Source organism: Lepisma saccharinum, chromosome 12 (genome assembly GCF_977018435.1).
Source record: "Lepisma saccharinum chromosome 12, izLepSacc3.1, whole genome shotgun sequence".
NCBI lineage: Eukaryota > Metazoa > Arthropoda > Insecta > Zygentoma > Lepismatidae > Lepisma > Lepisma saccharinum.
Window position 1 is genome coordinate 34,850,498 of NC_139240.1, and position 26,929 is coordinate 34,877,426.

The 26,929-nt window shown below is 35.2% G+C and overlaps 1 protein-coding gene across 10 annotated transcripts in view; it reads left to right on the plus strand.

Moving 5' to 3' along the window:
- The window catches only part of Lar (tyrosine-protein phosphatase Lar), an 833,005-nt gene that overhangs the window by 714,632 nt on the left and 91,444 nt on the right, over window positions 1–26,929 (plus strand). For 7 of the 10 annotated variants that reach the window (XM_083132037.1, XM_083132040.1, XM_083132041.1 and 4 more), the window contains 2 exons: window positions 3,060–3,365; window positions 15,770–15,909. In XM_083132037.1, the coding sequence (XP_082988163.1) occupies window positions 3,060–3,365; window positions 15,770–15,909 (446 nt within the window). The remainder of the gene's footprint in view (window positions 1–3,059; window positions 3,366–15,769; window positions 15,910–26,929) is intronic. The other 3 variants (XM_083132044.1, XM_083132045.1, XM_083132046.1) reach the window with 1 other exon arrangement.

Below are 26,929 nucleotides of genomic sequence, written 5' to 3' on the forward strand. Positions count from 1 at the left end.
AACATTGCAATGTGTTACTTCACATTTCGTGTTTTCGTCAAAAATGAAATATGCATGCATCTATTGTTTGTCTTGCATCATGAGTTACTTGTATATGAACAATAGCAGTTGCAATTGATCCATTGATGACACTTCATCCAGTATGGCTGAGCAAATTACTATCACACCATAAAGTTCAGTCTAGCATCTAAACTTTTGTTGATTTTTATATGTTTATTAATAAGAAAACATGTAAAGAAAGGTGTCTACAAATTCCTTAAAGAAAATAAACCTGTGGTTTGAGGGGAAGATATCCCAGTAAGACAAGAATAAGAGACGGGCACAAATATTGATAATTTTGATAGGAATTTACAAAGAATATGTGTATTTTAAATACAGACAGAATTTGTTTTAACTTCACATTATCCTCGGATGGGCTTATTGTGACTGGGCCAACAGTTTAAAGTGGAATCTAAACCACCCATATATGTGCCTCCGTGAATGCAGAACCCCTTGATTGTAAGGCAATAATGTTAATAACTATGGTATCAGGGGAGGCCCTCTTTTTTTAGATATCTGAAAGATTTGTGTCATAATGCATCATCCTGTGGTTATGGAACGTCAAAGTTAAATCATATCAGAGCTCTGACTTTGCTTTTATTTCCATGAACCTATCTAGTAGGAGGATGTGTGTCTCAAAGATCCTTTAGCTAGTGAAAGACATCGTAAGCTGTATTGAAGAGGGGGAGGCATAATTTTTTGTGGGCCAATATTGCTTCAAATTGTTGGAGAAATCAATACAATTAACAGAACTCTTGAGCCAGTGATCAGAATATTAGAAGAAGGGTCTGATACTTTCACAAGCATGGCTCTGTTCAATTAAAATTCATTAACTACAATACAAAACGAACTTTCCTTTTTTCTAAAATAGCAAGTGAAAAACATCATCTGTAGCGATCATTGGCAAGAAAGGAAACAATTACATCACAGGGAGAATATGAGACCAATGTTAGGTAATTCAATGTAAATCAATAAATTTATAGTTTGAATTGTGTTTACCCGAGTGTAAGTACATTTTTTACTTTTGGCATTTGTAACAATGAAATATAGTGCAATCAGCAATCAGTATGATTCCAGCATAGATTTCTGTTAACTCTAAACTTCTTAATTTGTGTCTAAAGAAGTTATCCTAGTGATTACACAAGGAAGGTGATGACAACTCACCTTTACACTCATGCACTCAAAAATTTAAGTCTTAATCTTGTAGATTTTTTCAGCCATAAACAGGTGCTATGTGGGTGGGGCATTATTCCCATGCACTGTGACTAACACTGGAACTTCCTTTATTTTTCTAACTTCTGCACAAGAATAACAAAAACAGGGGGAGGGGGGACATGATCATTCCTTGTATATGAGTAGATAGGTGGGGTTAAAATTTCCGTGATAGTTCTGGGTCGTTTTTTTTTAAATATTTGGGAAGGGGGGGGGGTCTTCATCATTCGTGCTCAGAGCTTTGATAGTGGGGAATCTTACTAATTTTTAATAAATACTTTTTTTTTTTTTTTTTTTTTTTTTCAAATAACAAAACTCAGTTCAGTCACCTGGTTACATACATTAAGTTAGAAGTTAAACATGTGCTCTTTTCATATTGGTTCTTGATCTGTATCAGCAAAAAATTCACTTCTCCCATCCCCACTGGAAAGCACCTTTCAGATTAACCCTTTTGTGACTCTTTTTTGGTTTTGTACTGAAGTTCATTATTCAAAGAACACAAGAAGAAAGCCATTTTTTCTTATTAAGGAGGGTGAGAAATAATAAATAAATGTTATCCATACCAAAAAGAATAACAAAGTAGGTTCAAAGAGAAACGGGAACCGATGTTTTTTTTTTTGTTTGTTTGTTTTTGTCAAAAGATGTCGCTAACAGTTAGAGGGTGCCATAAATTTGTAACATCTACAGCTTTTAACAAGTTACAGACTTTCCGTGGAAGTATTAGAATACTGAAATGAACATGTGTATGCAGTTTCACAAGTAAATCATTTCAGTTAAATTTAGTCAGTGAATTGTGGAAAAATTGGACAATTCTCACATTTACTGTGATTTAAAAAGAAACTAGCTCTCATTTAATATATACTAGCCATGATAAACTTGTGTGCCTAAGGTTAATGTTTTATAACTTTGATTGCATTCTTAACTGACATTAGGCCACTTTCCAAATAGGAATATGTTGCTTTACCAATGCACCATTTCTGTAAATACTTCCAAAACTTATAATTTTGATAATGGATCTACAGGAAAAATTCAGTGTTCAGTAAATGTAAAAACTATGCAGTTTCCCCACTAAAAATCAACCCCATCGTGCAGGTTCAGACAAGAGTAGGGTAATTATAGGTTATTACATACCCAAAGCAAATTTTGAAGTTCCGTGAATTATTATATTATTCTTGTACCATTATTTCTCATGTAATTTGCCATTTTTACAAGCACGTAAGCACAATTTTTGATGTATCGTTTTAAAAGAACACACGCTTCCTTCATCAAATATTTATTGTTAGTATGATTAATGTGATCATTGTAACAATGTAGTAAATTGAACAAAATTGTTGTACCTCCTGACTGCAGTTCAATATAATAAAATCACATATATTACATAACAGCACTATATTTCTTAAATTAAATTTTATTTTGAAGTACAGCATAACAAGCAATGTGCAGCAATAAGAAAATTCTTCATGAGTGCAGCATTATAAAAATATTTCGATACAAGAAAGGTTCTGTTGGTATTCACGGTATTATTGTCAAAAACAATGGTTGTAGTATGCATAAATTAACATTTTTGTTTAGTTTGTTCCAATGATAACACTTTTAAGTTTTGTCACTGATATTATTTTTTTAAAAAGAAAAAGAAGTAATGTTGAATTATTGATTTAACTTTTTTTATTTTTAACATATATTTTGTTGATGTTTTTCCTCTCAAAATATGTATATTTCTTTGTTAATTATATCAACACGTAAAAAAAAGTATTAATCGTAGACACTACCACAAAAACACTAAATACTGACGACCCTAATCCTCACAGTCCCCGGAGCCCCTCCACAGAATGTAACAGCAGTATCTGAGAGCTCCACGTCTATACGAGTGAATTGGGACCCCCCACCGGCTGATCAACAGAATGGGGAGATTCTTTACTACAAGCTTCAAGTGGTGGAGAGTTCACGCTCAGATTCAGAAGCATCATTGATTACCATCAACAATCGCAACGCCAGAGAATTTGTGATTGACGAACTGAAGAAATGGACTGAGTATAGGATATGGGTTCTCGCTGGGACAAGCGTTGGAGATGGTCCTAGCAGCTATCCCATCACAGTTCGTACTGACGAAGATGGTACGTATTCACTGCTACATCGCAAAAAAAAAAAAAAAAAAAAAAAGCAACCTTATATAAAGAAAAACAGAACTCATATATGCAAGATGATTTTAATTTATTCAGGGGTGTCATTGTGGATGCTTATATTGTACAAGCGGATGCATCTTGGGTCGTGGAATTTTGCACAGATTGTCTGTAAACATTGGATGGTTATTCTTTGTGGGGTTGTGTTGAATACTTACATATTATACACTCACACCTTTTTTTGACTGAACTGTGGCTGTTACTTTAAAGATCTCCAATTCTCCAATGTTCATTGCATTCTGTACTTACTGTTTTGAAAGGGCTTGGTATAAACTAGGAATGGGCATTAGAATCCACATCCTGAATCCTGGATTTGGTATCTGAACCTTTGACCATGGATCCTGTATACAAATCTTGAATCCTAGAGCTGCTATTCCAAACCTTGAATCCTGCAACCATTATCTGAATCTCAAATCCTGGTTTGATTTGTGAACCTTAGATCCTGAAGTTGGTATCCAAACCTTAGATCCTGAATTTAATATCCAGACCTTAGATCCTGAATCTGATATCCAAACCTTATATCCTGAATTTGGTATCAAAACCTTAGATCCTGAATTTGATATCCCAACCGTAGATCCTGAACCTGATATCTAAACCTTAGATTCTGAATTTGGTATCCAAACCTTACATCCTGAATTTGATATCGAACCCTTAGATCCTGAATTTTATATCCAAACCTTAGGTTCTGAATTTGATATCCAAACCTTAGATCCTGAATTTGGTATCAAAACCTTAGATCCTGAATTTGGTATCAAAACCTTAGATCCTGAATTTGGTATCAAAACCTTAGATCCTGAATCTGATATCAAAACCTTAGATCCTGAATCTGATATCAAAACCTTAGATCCTGAATCTGATATCCAAACCTTAGATCCTGAATTTGATATCCAAACCTTGGATCCTGAATTTGGTATCCAAACCTTAGATTTTGAATTTTGTATCCAGATCTTAGATCCTGAATCTGATATTCAAACCTTAGATCCTGTATTTGATATCCAAATCTCAGATCCTGAATTTGATATCCATATCTTGAATCCTTGAACCATTACCCAAATCCCAAATCTTGTTTGTTATTTGAACCTTTGATCCTGAATTCAGTATCCAAACCTTGAAATCTAGATCTGTTATCCAAATTCCTAATCCTTAATATGGTATCTGAACCTTGGATCTTGGATTCAGTATCCAAACCTTGAATCCTGGATCCATTATCCAAATCTGAAATCCTGGTTTGTTGTCTGAACCTTAGATCCTAAATTTGGAATCCAAATATTGGATTCTGGATTCAAACCTCGAATCCTGAGTTGGTATCCAAATAGTGGATCGTGAATTCAGTATCAAAACCTTCAATCCTGGAACCATCTGAAATCTTGGTTTAGCGTCTGAACCTTAGATCCCAAATTCGGAATCCAAACATTGGATTCCGGACCCAAACCCCAAATACTGGTTTGGTATTTGAATTCAGTATCCAACCCTTGAATCCTGGAACTGTTATCCAAATGTTGAATCCTGTTTTGGTCTCTGAAACTTGAACCTTAGAACCTGAACTCTGTACCCAAACCTTGAATCCTAGACCTGATATCCAAATCCGTAATCCTGGTTTGGTCTCAGATCCTATGGAGGATCTGTTATACAATTTCAGATCCTTGATTTGGCCCCAGAATATTGAATCTGGAATTCAGTATCCGAACCTTCAATCCTGAATTTGGTATCCAGACCTGAGATCCACGATCCAGTATCAAAATCTTGTATCCATATTTCAGTATCCAAATCTCAGATTTGAATTAAAACCTTCATTATCTCAATTCATTAGAATCTTCAAATATTCAGATATGCCCATCCCTAGTATAAACCTAGGTCCTTCAGTGACATACCAATTATTTGCCAACTTATTCACTTCAGTCTTTTCTGCAAATTTCCCATAAATTACACAACAGACTAGTAAAAATTGGTTCGAAATTTACACTCTGAAATCAAATTCATCAATGTAATTATTATTTTTGTTGTACTGTTGTGCCCATCCGAAACAGAAACATGTCAGCAACTGGCACTCTGTGATTTTACCTTAACATGCAAACACAAAGGTGCATATGTTCAACATATTCTACAGCAAAGAATGACTTTCCATTCCTTACAAGTAGTTTGTATAAAATTCCATGTGTCCTGCTGCATTTTTTACAAATATATATAAACATTCAGAATGACCATCTGAATAAACAATCATCCTGCATAACAAGTTACATATTTTTAACTGTCATATTTCCACATTACCATTTAACTCCATATTTTCTTCTTTTTTCCCAACCAGCCACTCTCCATCATTTGCTTTCGTTTCTTTATTATTTTGACCTTCTGTCAAATATGGCATTTCCAGTCAGGAGGCCTGTGTCCCCTTTGTTTCGAACCTCTTTCTCTATAATAAAATCATTATTCATGGGTCTTAATCCCTCCCCCCTTTTTTAACAATACTCTTCTCATATACAGTTGCCAACTTCGCCATGTGAAATATTCGTAATATTTCTCTTGAACATTTTCTATATTTTTTAACTTCTGCCTACTTTTCATATTTAGAAACACTACAGAGATCAGATATTTTTGTCCAGATGTAAAATACCATCCAATGAAACCAGACAATTATACACATTGTGTATTATTACTGGCATTCTTTTTCACATGGATTGTAAATGCCAGAATTTTTTTTCTTAACCAGTTTTTCTTCACAATTTTTTGTCTACTTAATGTGTCCATTGAATATTCAGATTTTTTCCGACACAATCTACTATGTGACTTCTTACTTTTTTTTGTAGTGGGAAGAGAGAAAATAATTCATACAAATATCTCCACTTGCATGTACTCACCCACACTGTGAACTCATTTTGTGCATAGTTCTAATGTTAGTTTTTATCTTGCATTTGTCTATATATATACTTTTTTATAACATTATATGACAAGTAACTAGTAAACATTACTTTTTTTGAATTTTGCAAGATATGAAAGTCTCTTAAGAATTTTTTCTTGTAAAAAATAAACATTTTTTTCCTGAAATGAAGAAACACATTTTACTAATATAAATATTTTTAACTGTTTTAAAAAAAAGAGTTTAATTTTTTCTTCATAGACTTTCGAATGTGTATCACAGTAATTTTTTGAGATACTATTTTTTTTAAAAAAAATAACAAATATGTATTTTTTAAAGTAATAAAGATGAGGATGTATTTGCATAATACATATTTAGTATACTATATATATATACGTATTTACTATATATTTTTTTTCAAAACTGTTTTCAGCCGAGGATAATTTTTGAGTATGTTATAAACATATTGCTTGAACTGACCCTTTTAGAAAGCCTAGCTTTTTTTGCCATTGGTTGAATGTGGTTTACACAGCACTCCTTTAGTTAATGCACCTTTATATATCACTAATAATATTTTTCTTTTTTTAGTTGTCATTGACACTATTATATATATAATATGAATATAAGTCTGTCTTTTTCTCCTTTGCATGCATCTATGGTCAATTCCACCGTGTTTCACCATAAGTGTATAAATTATGAGGTTTCTTAACATAATGTATTACTTATAATGGGTTCTGCACTATTTGTGTATGTGTATATACATATTTTTTTTGGAATATTACTAGATTATAAATATATATTATTAAATACATTGAGTCAATGTTCCAAGCACTGTTTCTTTCCACTCACTATGCACCAAGTCTTTTTTTCTTTGTATGATCACAGTCTTATTTTAGTGGGATGTACCTAAAAGTTTTAGAGACTCTGCACACCACTTTGTGTATTGTTAATATTACTGCAGTAACTCTTTTCGTTTGTTTATTTTTGTTAGTGGATTTTTTTTTAGAAGAAAAAAGGAAAATGAATGAGGCAAGAAAAGGTCGAAAAGAAATTTGACACTGTTCTCTTTTAAAAACACTTTCACAATTAAACGCACAAGTTCAGAGCAGTACAGGACAATTGCGGTCGTCACATTTGAATACCAATACACGCTGAAACACATTGGCTTTTATATTCCATCCACATTGCACACTTCTCATATATCTCTTTTTTTTTTTTTTTGTTTCTTTTTTATGAAGCGAGGATATGGCACTTTTGTTTCTTTTTTTATTATTCTACTAATTCTTGCATGAGTAAGTTTAATATTTCATGAAGGATTTTTTAACAAGACTTTGTAACCTAACCTAACCTAACCAGAAACTAACATGGTGAAACTGTGTCTTGGAGTAAGCGTAGATTTTTTTTTCCTATTCCCAGTCACTATGGTTCCAGTATCGGCTCACAGTTTGCTTGGAGAATGTATTGTACTTTTTTTACATTTACTGCAAGATGGTATGGGATAAACTTTTTCAGTAACAATAATGCAAAAATGTACCTTTTTTTCGTAACAACTGCAAAATGTGCACGTGCTAGCTCGGTGGCCAGTAACTAGTTGAATTTCGATCTCTCCATAATAGTTCCCATGTTTCGAGTCTTGGCCTGTGCATGGGTGTTCTTTGTGAGTGTCCCTTCATCAATCTCATCATCTTCACCATCATGATTAGCCAACAGTGTCAGAAAGGTGATGCTAAATAATAGGGATGTGTCCCATTAATCGGTACTCTGTCGGTATTACCCGATATAGGCATATCTGTGTATCGGTTTATCGGTAAAATTACCGATTATTTTACCAATCTAATATATCTATAAATATCTTTTAATTTAGTGCAAAATTATGCCATTTTGTTACAATTGTTATGGGTAATCTCTGTGCCCTACTTTTTAACAAAGTACATGCCTAAATATGCAACTTCTGCAGTCACCAAGGAGGTCAGTGAACTGTTCAGGTTCTTCAAGGACCATTTGGAATTTTAGATTGGATTGGTAGAATATTGGTTATCAGTATCGGTAAATTTTACATCTGTACTTTATTGGTATTGGTCAAAATTTCATATTTCCCATCCTTACTAAAAAAAAAAGAAGAAGAAGAAAAAGAAGAAATACAAGAAGTTTACAAAAGAGGAAATAAACCTATCAACCACAAAATCTACAAGAAAGACCAAATTAATGTCATTGGGGTCCCTGCTTTCACTCTCGTTGGAGGTACATAGTAGTTTGAATCCCACTAAACTGTGGATCCAGTCCTGATTAGTCTTTCTGTGCATAAAGTAGACTTAAAATAAAAACTAGATCAACCTCAAAGGAACAAATATAACCATATCAACCACAAAAGTACATTTGTATATACATTGGTTTTTAACATAAATTGGCTTTAATTTACACTGACAATACGCTAATAAAACATATGCACATGAATATGTGAGTACATTTTCAAGTTGCAAATTGCAGTTTACTCTAAACCTCAAGAACTCAATGTGGGAAGTATTTTTAATGAGGTACAGAAATTGTAGTTGCTAATTCATATTCCTGTCTTGTAATTGTGGATTTTCCCATGATTTCAATATTTGTCAGGTGATAGGATTATGCTCCCAGCACATTTCAAAGAATATGGCAAAATTACCTCCATCTTTAAATTTTTAACAGCTATTACTGTATTTCAAAAGTTTTAAGTTATGCTTTAATGATCTTCATTCATTGAATGAGCATCTACTTTTTTTATTAGTATTATCTTGTTTTTGTTATTTAGTGTCGCTTTTCTGCCACTTTTGGCTAATTGTGACGACGAATCATTACACAATTACATTTCCTGGTAGTAATAACAAGTGTTCCTGAATGCATTTTGTTGCACTTGAATTAAGTAAAAAGTGTGTTGATTAAAAGAGAAATTACTGAATTTGCACAAAAAGGCGTAGGCCTGGTACCTTCTAGGCCATGGTCACAAAGCAATTGAGCAATGCTGATATCATTTGAATAAGTGTTGATTGTAACTACGATATATATAAGTAGAAGTTAGTTAGGCATGAATCACAAAAAAATCACTTATTTTCTGATGCATAAGATCAATTAGTACAATAAAGTTACACCTTTTAACATAAAAATTAAGAGAAGCAAGGAATTTAGTGGAAATACTCTACTTCCCTTTATAATGATCATAGTACGAGGAGAGTCCAAGCCAAATTTAGAATACCACATAAGGCGACCATGTAGACATGTCATATGTTGATAGAATAATGTTAACACCTTTACACATATTTTTGTAGTCTGCTATCTCATTTGTGGCAGGTACTGTGGCTTTGGAAAGTGAGTCATGTGAGTAAATCGTGGTGAAACAACAATTGAAGTATAGAGAAGTGATAAGAGTTCTTGATGCTGGAAGGGCTACCGCACAAGGACGTCCATGCCCGTTTGGTCAATGTACAAGGACTCTTCATCTTTCCTTGCCACTGTGTACAATTGAGTTAATTAGTTCAAGAAGAGAAGAAAATTCATTCAATATGAACCATCTCCATCGCCACTCAGAACTGTCCAAACTCCTAGAAACCTTAAGAAATTAGAAGAACTAGTGATGTCAGACAGAAGATTGAAACTGTCTGTAATAGCGGAGACAATGGCTTTCCGAATCGACTTCATATGATGTTGACTGAAGACTTGATGAGAAAAGTGTCTGCACGATGGGTGCCAAAGTTGCTCACACCACTTCAAAAGCAAGATTGTGTTGACATTTCAATTGAAAAATTTGGAATTAGTGAACAAGAAGAGCTTCCATGCAGTGGAAGCATTCTGCCCAAGAAGGCAAAAGTTCAAAAATCAACCCGGAAGCTGTTGTTGACTGTTTTTTTGGGACTGCAAAAGGCCCACTGCTTACCAAGTTCCATCCCAGAAATACCACGATTATTTTAGTATCGTATGCAGAAACTTGGACCGAACTGCATCAAGCCATTCACCAGAAAAGGAGGGCCAATGACAGGTACTAGGTGAATATGTTACACGACAATGCATCACCACACAAGCCTCACAGATCCAGGGCTGCTGCAGACGAACAGAAGTTCAGAATAATTAGCCACCGACCTTATTCACCAGATGTGGCCTCCAGTGAATTTTAACTGTTTTGACATTTGAAGTTTGAGTTAATAATGACAAGAAGATCATGTGTGCTGTGAACTTCTTTTATGAGTCTCAGAATGAATCCTTCTACAACACGAATCACGAACTTCCCGTCCAAATGGGAAATTCTGGCTTGAGCATTGATATTCCTTTCTGAATGCCCTTCATCTAATTGTCAGTCATGCTAATGTAACTTATGAAGATAAACTGCTGGAATAAGTTTAATTAGTCTTGCACCATGGCTGTGTGATCTAAGACACAAGGTTTGGACTCTGGCTACAGCATGCATGCAGGTTCAAGTCTTCTTGGGGAAGCGTAACAACTTTTCTCCTGAAACCACCCACTACAGTGAGGAAATTGGGGTGCTACAAATGACTAGCATAACCCTTTGTAGAAAATGTACAACAACTGGGGGTCCATGGTGCTGACCACACATCATCCTGTAACTGGTTGGGTGATCTCCCAACTTGGCAGGTGGGAGTTAAGCTGGCAGTCAGTAGGTAGGCAATGGCCCTGAAGGACTGTTATGCCATGGGTTAGAAGTTGTATTGATAGAATTTGCTTATTGTTTGTGATACTTTTTCTAGTGACCTTTGTATATAATCTATTCATGTATTTAAAAAAAATAATAACATGAAATGCTTCTACTAACTCTACACTTTCACTTTTTCCTGTGCCTACTGAACTGTCAATTTTGACAATTAACACCTGATGAATATGTAGGAGCACTCCTGCTTGAGTATCACCAATTATAAACATCTTTTAACATATTTAATGCAATTTGACCACCTCCTGCTGCCACACACTGCTGATAAATACACTCTTCGCAAATCCATTGATTTGATGTATCAGAAGAAATCGGGAAAGGTAATAGAATGCTCAACCTATGACTGTGGTTTCACTGCATCATATGTGCTTTAGATTTCACCATAGATTTTCCTCTAGCTCTGGACATGTGAACACTGGTGCCATCTGGCTCCAATTGTGGGAACTAATTCAAGCTGAAATTCATGAAGTTAATACACAATCGTGGGTTCAAATCTTAATGATGTGGTAACCTCCCCAATCATGGCTGTAGTCCTGTAGTCTTATGTTCGATTCCCAGTGTAGGTGCATTATGCAATGTTTGTGCCTCATTCCGATAAATAACTACAGAAAATGGTTGGAAAAAATTGTTAAGAAAGAAAGTAAATGCCCTACTGACCTACTCCATAAGGTGCTCTGACCTCCGTAGCAGAGTGGTTAGCAGAACACACTATGATGCCAGTATTCAAACTGGACATAGGCATTCTTAGTGAGGGTCCCTATCATCACTCATCATCATCTTTGTGATTAGATCCTAAGTGAGCAATTCCAGAGAAATTTCAAACTTTATGGTCAAAATAGTGCTATAGATTGTTTTAAAGGAGAACATCTTCAGATTGCAAATATACTAGGGATGGGTCGATATGAAATTTTAGCTGATATCGTTAAAGTACCGATATAAAATTTACCGATACCGATAACCAATATTCTACCGATCCGATATAAAATTAGAAATGGTCCTTGAAGAACCTGAAAGGTTCATTGACCTCCTTAATAAATGTGTGTTTCAAGGTGACTGCAGTGCAAAAGAAATTGCATATTTAGACATTTACTTTTTTAGAAAGTAGAGCATGGCGATTATCCATAAAAATTACAACAAAATGGCATAATTTTGCACTAAATTATCAGATATTTATTGATATATTGGATCGGTAAAATAATCGGTAATTTTACCGATATGCCTATATTGGCTGATACCGATAGAGTACCGATTAATCAATCCCATCTCTAGAATATACAATACATGTGTTTCTAAACTCTAAAATTTGACTGTAAAAAAGTTACCTCATCAAGTACTATTCCGCTAACTTCAGAAAATCCAGGTTGCCAATCATATCAGTCTGTTACCTTCAAATTTATTTTTATATACTGCTGGCAGAATACACTGGAAGACATTTTGCTATGCAAGAAGAAAAACTTAGACTTTCAAATTTCTGTTTTTTCATTATATGTTTCATGATTAATACACAAAGAGATAAAAAGCTTCTAAAAATGTCAATCTGTTACCTCTGGAATTGCTCAAATAACACAAATCTAATAAAACAATTCCATAAGGTGCATTCATTGCAAGTGGGGGGTATGATAAAAATCAAATTTATTTCATTCTGTCCAGAACTTTACGGAACATAGGGATATTTACCCAAACAACTTGCAGTAATTTGAAAATAGTTTTTGCCAACCTCTGTGCTGGAGTGGTTAGCATATGCTATGATGCCAGGGGTGGACGGGTTCAAATCCTGGCCTTGGCATGGGTGTCTTTTGTGAGTGTCTTTTCATCATATCGACATGATCTTCGCGATTAGCCAAAAGTGGCAGAAAAGCATAGTAAATAAAGAAAATCAATCAACGAAAATATTTTTTTTTTTTCACAAAAAGAACAGCTGGAACCATCATAAATTTTTCCTATCTATCCAAGCCTCAGATTTCTGCATGTTCCTTACAGCAACAGATGAAGATGAAAAATACGTAAAGGCCATTTTTTTCCCCCAAAAACTCACCAATACTTTTTTCCATCACTGGATTCTGTACACAGTTTTTTGACAACATTCAGTGAGAAGTGGAGAGAGAGAAGAAAAAAATATTAAGACATTTTCATAACTTTTTACCAAAAAAAACTGAATTTTTTCAATTGTAGAAAATATTGGCTCACTTACAGTACGATTTTTTTCCACTTTTTTCCTCACATACTCGTGGGTCCGTCTCAGCTAAGCGCAGTAAGTATATAACAATGGTATTATGTGAAGTAACATAATGTGCTGTAGAACTTGTAGATAACTAAACGTAATTGCTAACTTTTTTTTTTGGACGTGTTTCTATTCGTATTGTATTATTGATATGTAGAGTAGATAGATCTAGTACTATTAACAATATCTTTTCTTGCGTTTTCTGTCCTGGTGTCCATATATAATTTCTGTTCTCATAGATTGTTTCTTTTTCTCCTTCAATGCAGACGGCATTATGTTAAAAATTGGTACCAGTGTGTTGGTATTCAAATGTTCTGAGAAGGTATATAGATACTTTTAATAAAGATTGTTGCAGCAAATTGGAGTGTCAGTATAAAAGAAGAATATTAAAAAGTGCTTCGGAGAGTTGTTTTTGTTTCGTTAATAATATTTTTTTTCTATAATAATAAAAAAGTAAACGAGTGGTGATCAGGCTTTTATGCTACGGATAGTGCAGATTAGGTATGCACAAAGACCTGTTGCTGGAATCTGTAAATATTATTAATATTGGTAATAACAGTTTTGTTGTGTGATTGTTCATTGATGTTTATCAATATCTTAATTATATGTAGAAGATATATACTTTCAGTGTGTATCTGTGTGAGTGAAAGATGTTTGTGTGTGTGTGTGTGTGTGTGAGTATGTAAAATATTTCTAAATTGCAGTTAATTCAAAAGTAGATTCATTTTTGGGAAGCATTCAATTTAAATACTCATTAATGCAGTTGGAATAACAACAGTACTCTTATTTTGACATTGATAATAAATTATCATTAATACAAGGCTGTTGAGAGGATATTTCATATCACCCTGGTTACATTGTTGGAAGAATCATGGGTGCAATTACATGAACACTGGTGTGTCGCTCTTTTTAGCTAGTTGATAATCACTGGTATGCAAAAGTTCATTAATATGAATTTAATATTTTGTCAGTATCCTAACACCTTTTAGCAATAAATTCAGTTTTTTCACTTTAGATTTTCCTGGGTTTTTTGGTGGTCTGGCATGTTGAGTGCTAAAAGCATGCACTTAGTACCAGCAGTGGAGTACTGGTCTTTCTGAGAGTTTTATCAATTTCATACATTCCTTTACGCCTCCCGGATGGCCTAGTGGTAACGTCGTTGCCTTGTAATCAAGGGTTCCTGGGTTTGCTGGAGGCACATAGTGGTTCAGATCCCACTTTAAACTATAGGTCCAGTCTCGATTAGCCTATCTGTGCATAAAGTGGACTTAATACACTAACTCAATCAATCATACATTCATTTTGCTCAAGTTCCCTCAGTTGCTAAGTATGTTCAATGGTTGTTTTACGATCTTGCCATTGAAAGTTCTGGGTTCAAGTTCCAGCATAGATCTTCCTTTGTGTGCCCCCAGAAATTTCATTTAATCATCATTCATCGTCATTGACCTAAGTAGACCTTGTACACCAAAATTGTGGCATGTGCAGCATATCATAAAGCCATCCTCCCGTGGCAGAGTGGTTAGCACAGCATGCTATGATGCCAGATATCCCAGGTTCAAATCCAGGCATGGGCATAGATATTCTTCGTGATTGTTTCTTCATCATATCATCATTCATCCTCATCGTTGCAATTAGCCAAAAGTGGCAGAAAAGTAACACTAAATAACAAAAATCAAATCAAATAAAAAATAAGTATACAATAAACAATTATAGCCATTGTTATGTTGTAAACATGGCATAAATAAAACTGTTAATATATGTGATAATTTATAGACCAGAAAAATAAAACTTCTATGTGAGTACAGTAAAATCATATATGTCGTGTAAGCATGCATACAGTTCCAAAATTGGGTGACGTTTCAATACACACTTGTAGTATTTTATCAAGCCATGTAACTTTTAATTGCTACAAGTGTAAAGTATATACATTATTACGTATAGTAATCATCAGTTATATGGCTTGATAAAAAATACTGCTTGAATATATTGAAACATTGCAAATTCATGAAATTTATGCATGTTTACTTAATGTGTATGATTTTATTGATTGGAAGCAGAAGTACAATAACGATAACATTAAGAAGAAAAACTTATATTTTAATGCTTATTCTTTTGAGTAATTATTATTAGCAGGTACAAGTATTGGTATCTGCAAAAATGTGTAATGTGAATAACGATATAAAGTATTGTTTGAGTTTGATTTGGTGTTTTAAGTCCACTTTATGCACAGTAAGGCTAATCGGGACTGGACCTACGGTTTTAAGTGTGATCCGAACCACTGTGTCACGTGCCTCCACCGGGTAACAAACCCGAGACCCCTTGATTACAAGGCGATGACGCTACCACTGCGCCATCGGGGAAGCCCAATAAAGTTTTGTGTTTCAAGTTCAACCAATTTTGCCAAATTTGAATTTACATAATTATCTCCTCTCAACAGCCTTAAGTATTTCAAAAAAATTAAGAGAAACTAAGAATTTTTAAAAAGAATCAATAAGGGGAAGGAACTTGTAACATTTTGCCATTGTGTAGCCTGCAAGCGAAATGCTGTAAGGTGGAATTCTCAACTGTTTCAGTGCCGGGAGACCCACAGAATGTAAAAGTTCTTCCTCTGAACTCTACCACCGTCCAGGTGGAATGGATGCCACCTCAAGAAAAGAACCGGAACGGGATAATTCGAGGATTCCATATCCACGTGCAGGAGGTCACAGAAGAGGTGAGTTCAGTGTCCTTTCTGTTTCATGTGCGTGCTGATGAGTGACGAAGTATAATCATATATTACGGCTGTTATGTTGTGATTTGTTAATGATCCTATCTCTATCTTGTACAGGAATTGTTCTGCAAATGTGTTGCACATTAACTTTTCCATGTTGCAAAAAGCAGGTTTGTATGCATGTACGGTGATGTAATTTATTTCTAGGAGCCACAGTATGTCAGTAGGATGTCTGACTGCCACATGATACCCAGGGTGGGTGATCCAAGGTTGTAATTTTACCAGCCATATCTCTACATATGCTCTGAGGTTCACCCAGCCTCAATAAATTGGTACCTGGCAGGTAAAGCTGCTTATTACATCACCTCCAATAATAGCCAAGAACAAGAATTTGTGGGGCCTCCTTCATAGCATAGTGCAAAGTGCACATGAAACTTTACCTTCACCTCAATATGTTCTAACAACTGCTAATCTATTTGTTATACAGTGTGTCCACAAAACATTCCGTGATTACAAACGACCACAAAATTTTAATTATGTGTATTGGGCCTCCCCCATGGCGCAGTGGTAGCGTCATTGCCTTGTAATCAAGGGGTCCCGGGTTTGATACCCGGTGGAGGCACAAGTGGTTCGGATCCCACTTTAAACTGTAGGTCCAGTCCCGATTAGCCTTACTGTGCATAAAGTGGACTTAAAACACCAACTCAAACCAAACCAAACCAATTATGTATATTACACAATTTAGACCATTCGAAAGAACAGCTCAAAGAATTTTAGCGGATGTGTAATTGTTGGTGTTAACTACAACAATACATGGCATAACAATAAAAGAATGAAAAAAGGAAGAACATTAGCCAAAAGTAGCAGAAAAACAAATTTTAGGATGTAAAAGAAAAATTAATGAAAATAGTCATGGACAATTTGCACAGTAATACTCATGGATTCCACTGTACAATGCTGTATGAATGAGTGTTGCAAAGAAACTTCAAATAATAAGAAGAAGGAGAAACATAATGGTGGACAAGAGAGAACACACCAAAAGATCTTTCGATTGTTAATGTGTTCTTGTAAATGGCATTGTTGTTAGAAGCAAATTGTGTTACTGTTGATGTTTACTGGATGTTTAGGTTTGTACAGTGGGATCCATGAGTATTACCGTGCAAATTGTTCATTTCATTATTTTTTCTTGCATCCTAGAATGTGTTTTCTGCTATTTTTCCCCTTTTTTTCATTATTTTGTTGTTATGCCATCTATTGTTGTAGTTAACGCCAACAATTACACATCCCCTAAAATTCTTTGAGCTGTTCTTTCAAATGGTCTAAATTGTGTAATATACCTAATTAAAATTTTGTGGTTGATTATAATCACAGAATGTTTTTGTGGACATGCTGTATTATAGGTGGTCTAGGTTTGTCCAATGCTACGTGGAAAAGTATTTACATATGTAGATCCCAGGGTTGATGTAAGGATCTACATAGGCAGTGGGGCTTTATTGTCAAATTCTTTTAATTACAATGATAGACTCATGTATGATGGTTGTAATTTTAATAGTGTCAACATGTTTGTAGCTTAACGGTGAAGCACGAAAGTTTATTCCACTTACACCACATGTTAGTTTCATACTAGTGTAACTCAAGGTGAATGTACAAACCCTCTGTGCAGTAATGAGAAGAGTGTTGACTGTCATTGTCCACCAGTGTAATCATGCAGTTTCTAATTTGGAGCAGTAGTGTTGGGATAAAAATTCCAAGACTGTCATTGTCCACCAGTGTAATCATGCAGTTTCTAATTTGGAGCAGTAGTGTTGGGATAAAAATTCCAAGATTTCATTCAGTAACAGTATAGGTAAAAGGTTTCAGTGACGGATATCTAAACGTGACAGCCAGGTCATCACAGTGTAAGTGAAGAACATGCACAGGCTGTTTGTGGCTGTTTCTGGAAATGTGTTTACACTGTGCAGTGACCCCTGGCAGCTTGAATATTTGTCCAACACCCTTTGCTCGAATTTGGAAACGCAATTAGACCGATGGGCAGTGACACCTACATTCTTATTATTGCGCAGCTGCACACAGTGTAAAAGCAGTGGATATTTGTCATGAGATACGCCAGGTATCAAGCTGTGTGTGCAGAATAAGCCTTTCTTTATGTTTCACTTTGATTCTACAGAGGTCACTATTAAATGTCCAGCACTCGTATTTCAAGATTATCTAATTATGGGAATGAAGTTCCCACTTTATACAAGGGCAAATTAAATGTTACATTGTCAATTATTTAGTGGCAAGATTCTTTGTTTCTTCTGTGCTGTCTTTCTCTATGTAGAATAGAGTACTTGCGACTCCTGATAGTTTGAGAGCAATTTATGGCAATAATGATCACCAGATCACACTGTAAGTAAAAAGTAGGCCACATTGTTCCAAGTTATACAAACTTAAGTCACATTGTAGGACTCGTTCATTGTCAGTAAATATTATTAGAAAATTTTAGCCAAGAGTATGAATCCTTAATTCCCAAACTTAATATCAATAACATGGTGACATATATTTTCAAGCTGTCTCTCAAAGCTGCCAATTTTTTTAAAGTTTTTTCTCAATTTTCTTTGTGTTCTTTCCAACTGAGAGATATGTGTGCTTAATGTAAATTGTGTTGCTCAAAATGTAGGACATTTACAATTTTTGTCAAATTCCACCTGGGACGACACTAAAACGTAGAAAAGTCCGGAAAAGAATATGTCTGGTAACCTTAAGTGTAAGGTTTGCTGTTGAATTTTTAGTCCATTGCCCTATACATAATTAGTACTAACCTCTGCCATCAATATTGGTGAAATTGCATAGGATTCATTGGAATTTGTATGCATGATATCTTCAGCAGCTACACAGTGTTGTTAGTATAAGAATCTTGGTTACCTCTAAAGTCAGTCAGCTAAACATGGTGTTGCAACACTGCAATGGGATTTACGAAATGTCGTTCATTATAATCTTCCATTCGATGTAAGAATTCCATATGTGTAAATGAAACACAGATGTCAAATCATTCTCTTAATTCTTCAACATTGGTGGTCGAAAGTTTGAAACAATGTGCTTGCTTTGTAGTATACCTTTTTGGTGTATATTATACAAGAAATTACCTTAATACGAGGACGTAAGTCATGGCAACAATTCTTTTTCATGGGAATGCAGGACTGGCATAAATATTTGAAATATACAAATGGAAGAAGACACTTTATGGAATTGAACAATGTATGAACAAGGCAGGTCATGTGTACCAGGCGGTGGTAGGGAAGTGCCAGAAAATATATTTAAAAAATGTTGTTCTAAAGTATGTATTAGGTACAAGGCTACATGGTCAGTACAAAAACAAAAGAGGCACTAACAAAGCACCCTATGAATCCACAAAGTATTCCCTCAGAGTATCCACGATACGGTGTCAATGATGTGATTTTTTTTGTGCTTGCAATGTAGCCTTGTGACTAATACATGCATGTAGAATGAAACTTTTTTCTATTTGTATATTTTAAATTTTTGTGCCGGTCCTGCATTCTTGAAAAAAAAAATTTTTGCCATGACTATAGACACTTGTATTTTCTCAAAAGATTAAAGAGGACATTGTTAGGAATATTGCAAAGAAGGGGGGGGGGAGATTTCATGCAAATTTTCCTAGAGAAAAGTATTCCTAGATTCCAGAGTCCTTTAATTTTGACTCCATACCAGTGGACCTGCAAAATTAATGGTTTCTAGAATAGAACCAGCCAAGAAATAGAAAATCCTTGTCATCTATATATATCAACTATGTTTAACTGTGGTATATCACTAATGAAATACAGTAATATACTTTCGTACAGAATTTTAACTTCAATAAATATGGAGATTTTTTTGTTTCGTTAGAACCCACGTACATATAACCCAATAAAAATAGGTCGACTAGGCAGAAAGTAAGTTCTGGTAGCGTGTTCAAAGAAGCTCACCCACCTATCACAAATTTACCATGGTCAGTATCCTAACACCATATACTATGTCTTGATGTAGTATTGTTAAAAACTGGGCCACAGGCTTTTGCAGACCCTTGTAAACACTGTTGTGAGTAAAAGTTTCCATTCCTCATGTGTCGCTGTTGTTTCGTTCAGCATGTACAGTTACGTAACAACACATGAGCCCTACAATGCCATGGATTTTGAGTTTGAATCCCAGCCTGGGCATGTGTGTTCTTTGTGAGTGTCCCTTCATCATATCATCACTCATCCTTGCGGGACTCCATGGCAGAGTGGTTAGCAAAGCATGCTATGATGCCAAGAGTCCTGGGTTCAAATCCTGTTCTGGGCAAGGGTGTTGTTTGTGTGTCCCTTCATTAATTTTGTCCATTTCATCACTCATCCTCATCTTTGCAATTAGTCAAAAGTGGCAGAAAAGCAAAGTAAAATAAACCAAATCAATCATCACTCATCCTCATCATCACATTGCCAAAAGTGGCAGAAAAGCAATGCTAAATAAGAAAAATCCAATCAAATCAAAATGACCCAGTCCCAAACACTATTCCACTGCATAAGTAAGTTATTTGTGAAGTGGTGTGTGTGTGTGTGTTTTCCGTAAGCTGTAGGATCAAATAAAAAAGTTCATATGCATCGACTTTTCACAATTTCAAAGCTATCCCTATCCAAAATATCATGAACTTTATGGTATGAAAATGTCACCTGAAAGCTACAGTGTCAACAATGAGTACAACTTATTCAAGATAAGAATGCCCCTGGGGAAACTCTCGAACCATAGTGCACAGTCGTTTGATTTTTCCTATTGCTTCCCCTTCTCAGAGGTGCAAATGGAAACTCTTTAAGTCATGACAAATCAGGTAACCGATTTCTGGGTCCACAAAAGACAATGTTCTGATCTGACAAGTACCTTAACAGTACTGATGACCATATAGAGAAGTAGTTTGTGGAGTAAGAATGCTGATCATAATAAATTTGCAACATATACACTTGTCTTTTTTATTATTAGTCTACTGGGACCTACTGTCGAATATCTCTCATATGTTATTGCATTAAGTGATGACGTCGTAATAGGTAAACATTAGTTACAGGAAAGCATGGCATTAGAATTATAACATTTGATTCATGGCAACCACAACTGAATTAGTTCCATAAAAATTGCATTTGTGCTTACTGAAACTTACAGATTAGACTGGCATGAAAATTAGCAAAATTGTAGCATTTCTGGTAGAACTATGTTTATACGAGGGTTATTTTTTAAGTAAGGTCCATTTTGCAATAGAAACGAAGTAAGTAAATGTTTTTTAAAAATACATTTATTTTCTTAATTTACATACACTTCTCTATTTTTCTACATAATTTCCTTGCTGGTTTAAACCATTATCTTAACGACATATGAGATTTTGGATACCCTCCTCATAGAACTCTGCCGCCTGTGATGATAGCCAGTTACTCACGGAAGCTGAGTTAATTGTTGTTCCTTGCGTCAAAAGGTCCACTAACGAAACACCCTTCCTGTCCGAAAACACAGTTGCCATGATGCTGCTCAAAGAATGCTGGGAGCCTGCATGCACACTCATTCCCACGTGCACATGCAATTTCAAACAGTATTCACAATCAGACCTTGCGCCTGGTGACTACCACCTCTTCCGCCATCTGAAAACCTTCCTGGGTGGCAAGCATTTAGGTACTGATGAAGAAGTGCAAACAACCGTGAGTAACTGGTTATCATCACAGGTGGCAGAGTTCTGTGAGGAGGGTATCCAAAAACTCGTAGTTCGTTAGGATAATTGTTTAAACCGGCAAGGAAATTATGTAGAAAAATGGAGAAGTGTATGTAAATTCAGAAAATAAATGTGTTTTTGAAAAACATTTACTTACTTAGTTTTTATTGAAAAAGAGACCTTACCTAAAAAATAACCCTTGTACAAGCAGTATTGGGAATGAAAAATATTAAACATTAGATAGTATGTTGACAAAATTATTGAAATTGTAGAGTAGACTTTGTGTAGTAGTGTGAATATATTGTTGTTGATTAGTGTTCCTGTTATGTACGAATGTTGAAACTGTAGAATGGAATTTTGGTAAAAAATTGTTGGTAGAGTGAAGGAATGTTTTTGCAGATGTATATTCATAGAACAGTTTTTATTTCAGGGTTAATATTGATGTGAAACCTAAAAATGAAAACAATATTGCTATTATTGAAAATTAAATATAAAAACAATAATTTGGACTAATGAGTTAGAAGATTAAAGTTATAGATTTGTAAAATTTTGTTTCGTAAAATCTCAGTTCAGATGAGAGTCTAACATTCTCAAGAGATGATTGAGCATTGTTTTTGTTTTTTTTATCACATAGCAATTTTGTTTTAGTTTATGTGTTGCATAAATTGTTTTTCTATTCCTTAGTTGTATGTTTGAGTTATTAGAATATGTTTCACTCAAGGTATCATATTCCTTGTGATTTCACCACTTTATTTTTGTTTCATCTCTGCATAAAGACACTTTGATTACATTCAGCAGCATCTTAAAGAAGAAATTGATCAGTTAACACTTTCTTGATTGTTCACCTAATTGAAAACAACAAGAAATGTGCATTTGCCATAGAGAAAGAAAACCTTTTTCTCTTTAACTTGCAATTTTCACTACTCAAAGCTGCATTTTTGCTTTTCTGGTCTGGCATTATCTCCTTTTTGTTCATGCACATTGTTCAGTTATATTAAGTAACATTCGTGGAGTGCCTAAAAAATATATATTTCCATAAGCACCAATATAAATATTTTCAGCCCGACACTAGGCTACCTTAAGGTTAGGCTGGACCTTTGGCCAATGGCAGCAAAAATATTTTTGAAATGTTGTCTCCTTTCGAAAACCACTATGATATTCTAAATTCTGAAAAACTACATCTGCTTAGAATTCCTTCTAGAGCACACACGTGAATCTTCGTTTTTTTTTTCCTTTTGCTGTTGCTGTATGTAAGTTTGTTAAACTGTCGATGATATCTAGACAATAGCGAAAGCAAAAGCAAACCACACAAAGATTAACATGAATGCTCTAGAAGGAATTCCAAGCAGATGTCATTTTTCATAATTTGGAATGTCATAGTTAGAGCCATATGTTTATGGTGTATAAGAGATCAAGAATTTAATACAAAATCTGGTTACATTTGAGGATCAAAAACGGTACATAAAATAGCATTTCGGTGTTGACTTGAAACCTGTACTTGCATTTCCATTCTAATAGTACATTTACCAGGTGGGCCGGTTAATAATTCTTAATTAATCCGAAAGAAAACAAGTGTATCTGGGGAGAAAGGTAACAAATGCTTTATTCAAAGTATGCGCCATCGCTAGCTATACATTTCGCCCATCTGTCCGTCAAATTGTGGATGCCCTAGCAGAAAAATCGTTCACATTTTGAGGTGATGCAGTCAGCAAGCCATTGATCGACATCTTCGTAATTGTTCAAGTGTTGCTGGGAAAGTGAGAGAGACATCGATGAAAACAAGTGGTAGTCCGAAGGGGCTAAGTCTGGTGCGTATGGCGGGTGGGGCAAGAATTCCCAGCCAAGTGCAGAAATGACGCCTTTCGCTGTGTGTGATGAGGCGTTGTCATGCAGCAAAATCACTTTTCCGTGTCTTGTCGCCCAATCTGGATCTTTCCCATGGCATGAAGATGATCAGATATGGTTTGGCGACCAACATTTAACTTCTCTGCCAGTTGTTGTTGCGTTTGCGTATCGTCTTCGTCCAACAGTGCTGCAATTCGGTATCTTTCAATTTTTTTCAGCTGGCCCGAGCAGTCTTTGTCTTTAAGTAGAAATTACCACTTTTGAATCGTCGAAACCAACGCACACACGCATCTTGTGTTAGGATATTGTCCACAAGGATACGATGGCTTTTACTTGAATTTTTCTTTTGGTTGAACAAGAAAAGCAGGACATGCTCCTTATTTGGTTTGAAGGTCAACAAGTTTACCACACAAACCCAATATGACAATCACTCACACTCGGTTGCACATCCACGGCGTTTTAACAGGTACTGTCCTGGCAACACACTGACATAACAGTTGAGACTGTGCACCAACCCTTGCTTCCAGCACCATCCAGCGACAAAATTAAGAATTATTAACCGGCACACCTGGTATGTAGTTATCAGAGTATTAAGTATGTTTCTGTGTAAAGGACTCCATTTTTGCTTCTCAAAGTTTTACAGCAGAATTAGTCAATTTTCTGTGATTCTGCATAGGAAACAGGATAATTCAGACTTCAGAAAGTCTTATGCCAGTAAGCAAATTGAAAATTTCATGTTTATGAGTTTATTTCACATTTGGGAGTTCATTTTGCATCATTTCGTGATGAAGCACGGTAGGAAAATGTACCTCACACCTTTCAAAACCATGAAAAATGAACATTACAGCATGTTATTTCACATTCAGTGTTTCCATCAAAAATGAAATGAAAATGAATGCCTCCAGTCATAGTATTATTTTCAAAATTAGATGATTTTAAGAACAGCTTTGCTGTCATCTACCAAAGGTTCAGTTGAGTCTTAATGCGGATGAACATTTTTTTAAGAATAAATGAAACATTTATATCCAAAATTATGGAAAATAAGCCTGTTATTGGTTAAAAGTTCAAATCTTTTTCCAAAGTCTTGAAGAACAGAGAATCAGATGTGATGCTAGATTGAGGATACTGCATTTAATTGTAAGTTTGCTAACACTACAGAGTATAAAATTACGTCACACTTTTGAGTTATTTATCAAGCACAAGTGTTAACCATGGTTATGAAGAGATTTTTTGGGGATATATGTAGGAGAATGCAATCCCAAGCATTGTGATTGGTGGATATCTGACAATTTTTTCATTATCTAGCACAGTTGTAACTTAAACAATTTTCAGATAATGCTTTAAGTGTGAGCTTCAAATCAAGTTATGTTGGGTCACGTTCACCAATGCTTTTTTTTTAAGTAAACTAATGTTCCCCCTTTTTTTAATACCTTTGACGAGTCTAATTTCTATATGTTTTTGTAACCTTAACAGTACTGTTTAATGCAAGAGGTATCATGTATTTTGTATATTTATTAACATTGTATCTGTCTTCAAGAGCAAAATAGGGATGGTTAGTTACAAACTTAATGCATAATTGACATTGCATGATAATACAGGGTGATTCATAAAGAACGTAAAGGTAACTTTTAAAAATTCAACATGTGTTCATTATTGCAGATACAGCAATACAACAAGTGCCAATTAGTACAAAAAGTCTGAAATTTTTTTGACACGTGTTATTGGTGATTTCCTGTCTGGGTGCAATTTGTGACATGACTTATGTCCATACAATATTGCAGTGTTTGCCATATGAGGTAGAGCATGTTAGATGTTAGGGTGGCATAATTTTGATCCTTCATGAAGGGGGAATGTAATAAGTGCATCGTCATTCACCCTAATTTGATCCCCGATGGCGCAGTGGTAGCTTTGTCACCTTGTAATCAAGGGGTCTCGGGTTCGATACCCGGTGGAGGCACATAGTGGTTCGGATCCCACTTTAAACTGTAGATCTAGTCCCAATTAGCCTTACTGTACATAAAGTAGACTTAAAACATCAACTCAAAAAACTAAAAAAAAACTCGATCCCTTAATGAGGATATCACAAAATTCAAATCTGACCGAAGAAAAACAAAAGAAACTTTTGTTTCTTTACCAATTGTAACTTGTATTGTTGTATATGCAATAAATGTCATACTGAATTTTTAAAAGCACTATTTCTTGATGAATCACCCAGTATTTTGTATATTGTTAAGGCTTCATGCACATTTGAAGAAATCACAACCCCAGCTAGCACATAATTTACTCACATAGTATATTTATTCCCCGGTTAACCTTATAATTTATTCCTATATATTAAGGGCTCTTATTATCTGAAAAGTTTAGGAGAGGTGTCACTGAGATTTAAGTTGCAAGCTCTTTCTTGCCCCGAGCCCATTCCTATCAGTTTCGACAATTAAACCCATATGGTTGAAAATGGACTAGACAGATGTTTTGTACAGTGGCAGCTGAGTGTGTACTCGGTAAATTATTTCTAATTTGAGGCATAAGTTGCAGCAGAACCTTACATTTCTTCTCTCAAAGCTCCTATATTTGAATGTTGGGATAACGCACTGGCAGTAACAAAATTCTTCACATTTTTACATCCTTTATATGATTCTATTAAAAAAAAAAATTTATACCTTGCTGTGGAAATCTTGCCATTTCAACCAACTGGCTTTGTTCTTCATCAGGAATTAACTAAAAATGACAGGAATACATTAGTAAGAATATTGAAAGGTTAAAAGAATAAGCTATAAGTCTAGATGCTGTACATCTTGACCCCTTCTCTTACAGATGCTCAAGATATAGAGGATATAGATCCAAATTTTGAACCTTTTTAATATTTGTATGCTCTTGTGATCAAGAAACAATTTATCTTTTACTTCACTTTCTGTGAAAACCAATGTTAACCCATTAACTGTGGCGGAGCTATATATACTAGTCATATCATAAATTCTGTTAGAAAGTTAATAATGAACTACGGGCACAGTGAGCAAGCTAATGTTTTAATATTTGGATGTTACAAAGGTACAGGTCTTGCCAACACAGAGCACCAATCACTATTCAAAATGGTCACCTCTGGCCTTCACACAGACCCAAAGTCTCTGAGGACAGTCTTCGATCACAGCATGCATGGTCTCGAGGGGAAAGTCCACCACTGCCTTCAGAAGAGAACGCTTGAGACTCGCAAGGTTTGGATGCCTCTTCCTACAGACCATGCTCTCCCTCCAAAATGGACCACAACCTGTAGTCCAATGGGCTGAGGTCGGGGTTGCTGGAGGGCCAATCAGCCGGAGGAATAAAATCAGGCACATTCCTCTGAAGCCACTCCTGTGTGGTATTTGCCCTGTGGGCTGGTGCTGAGTCCTGCTGGAAGCTCCACGGCTCATTGTTGAACATGGTGCGGGAAAAAGATTTCACAAGTGGCTCCAGATGTTTTCACACCATGTTCAC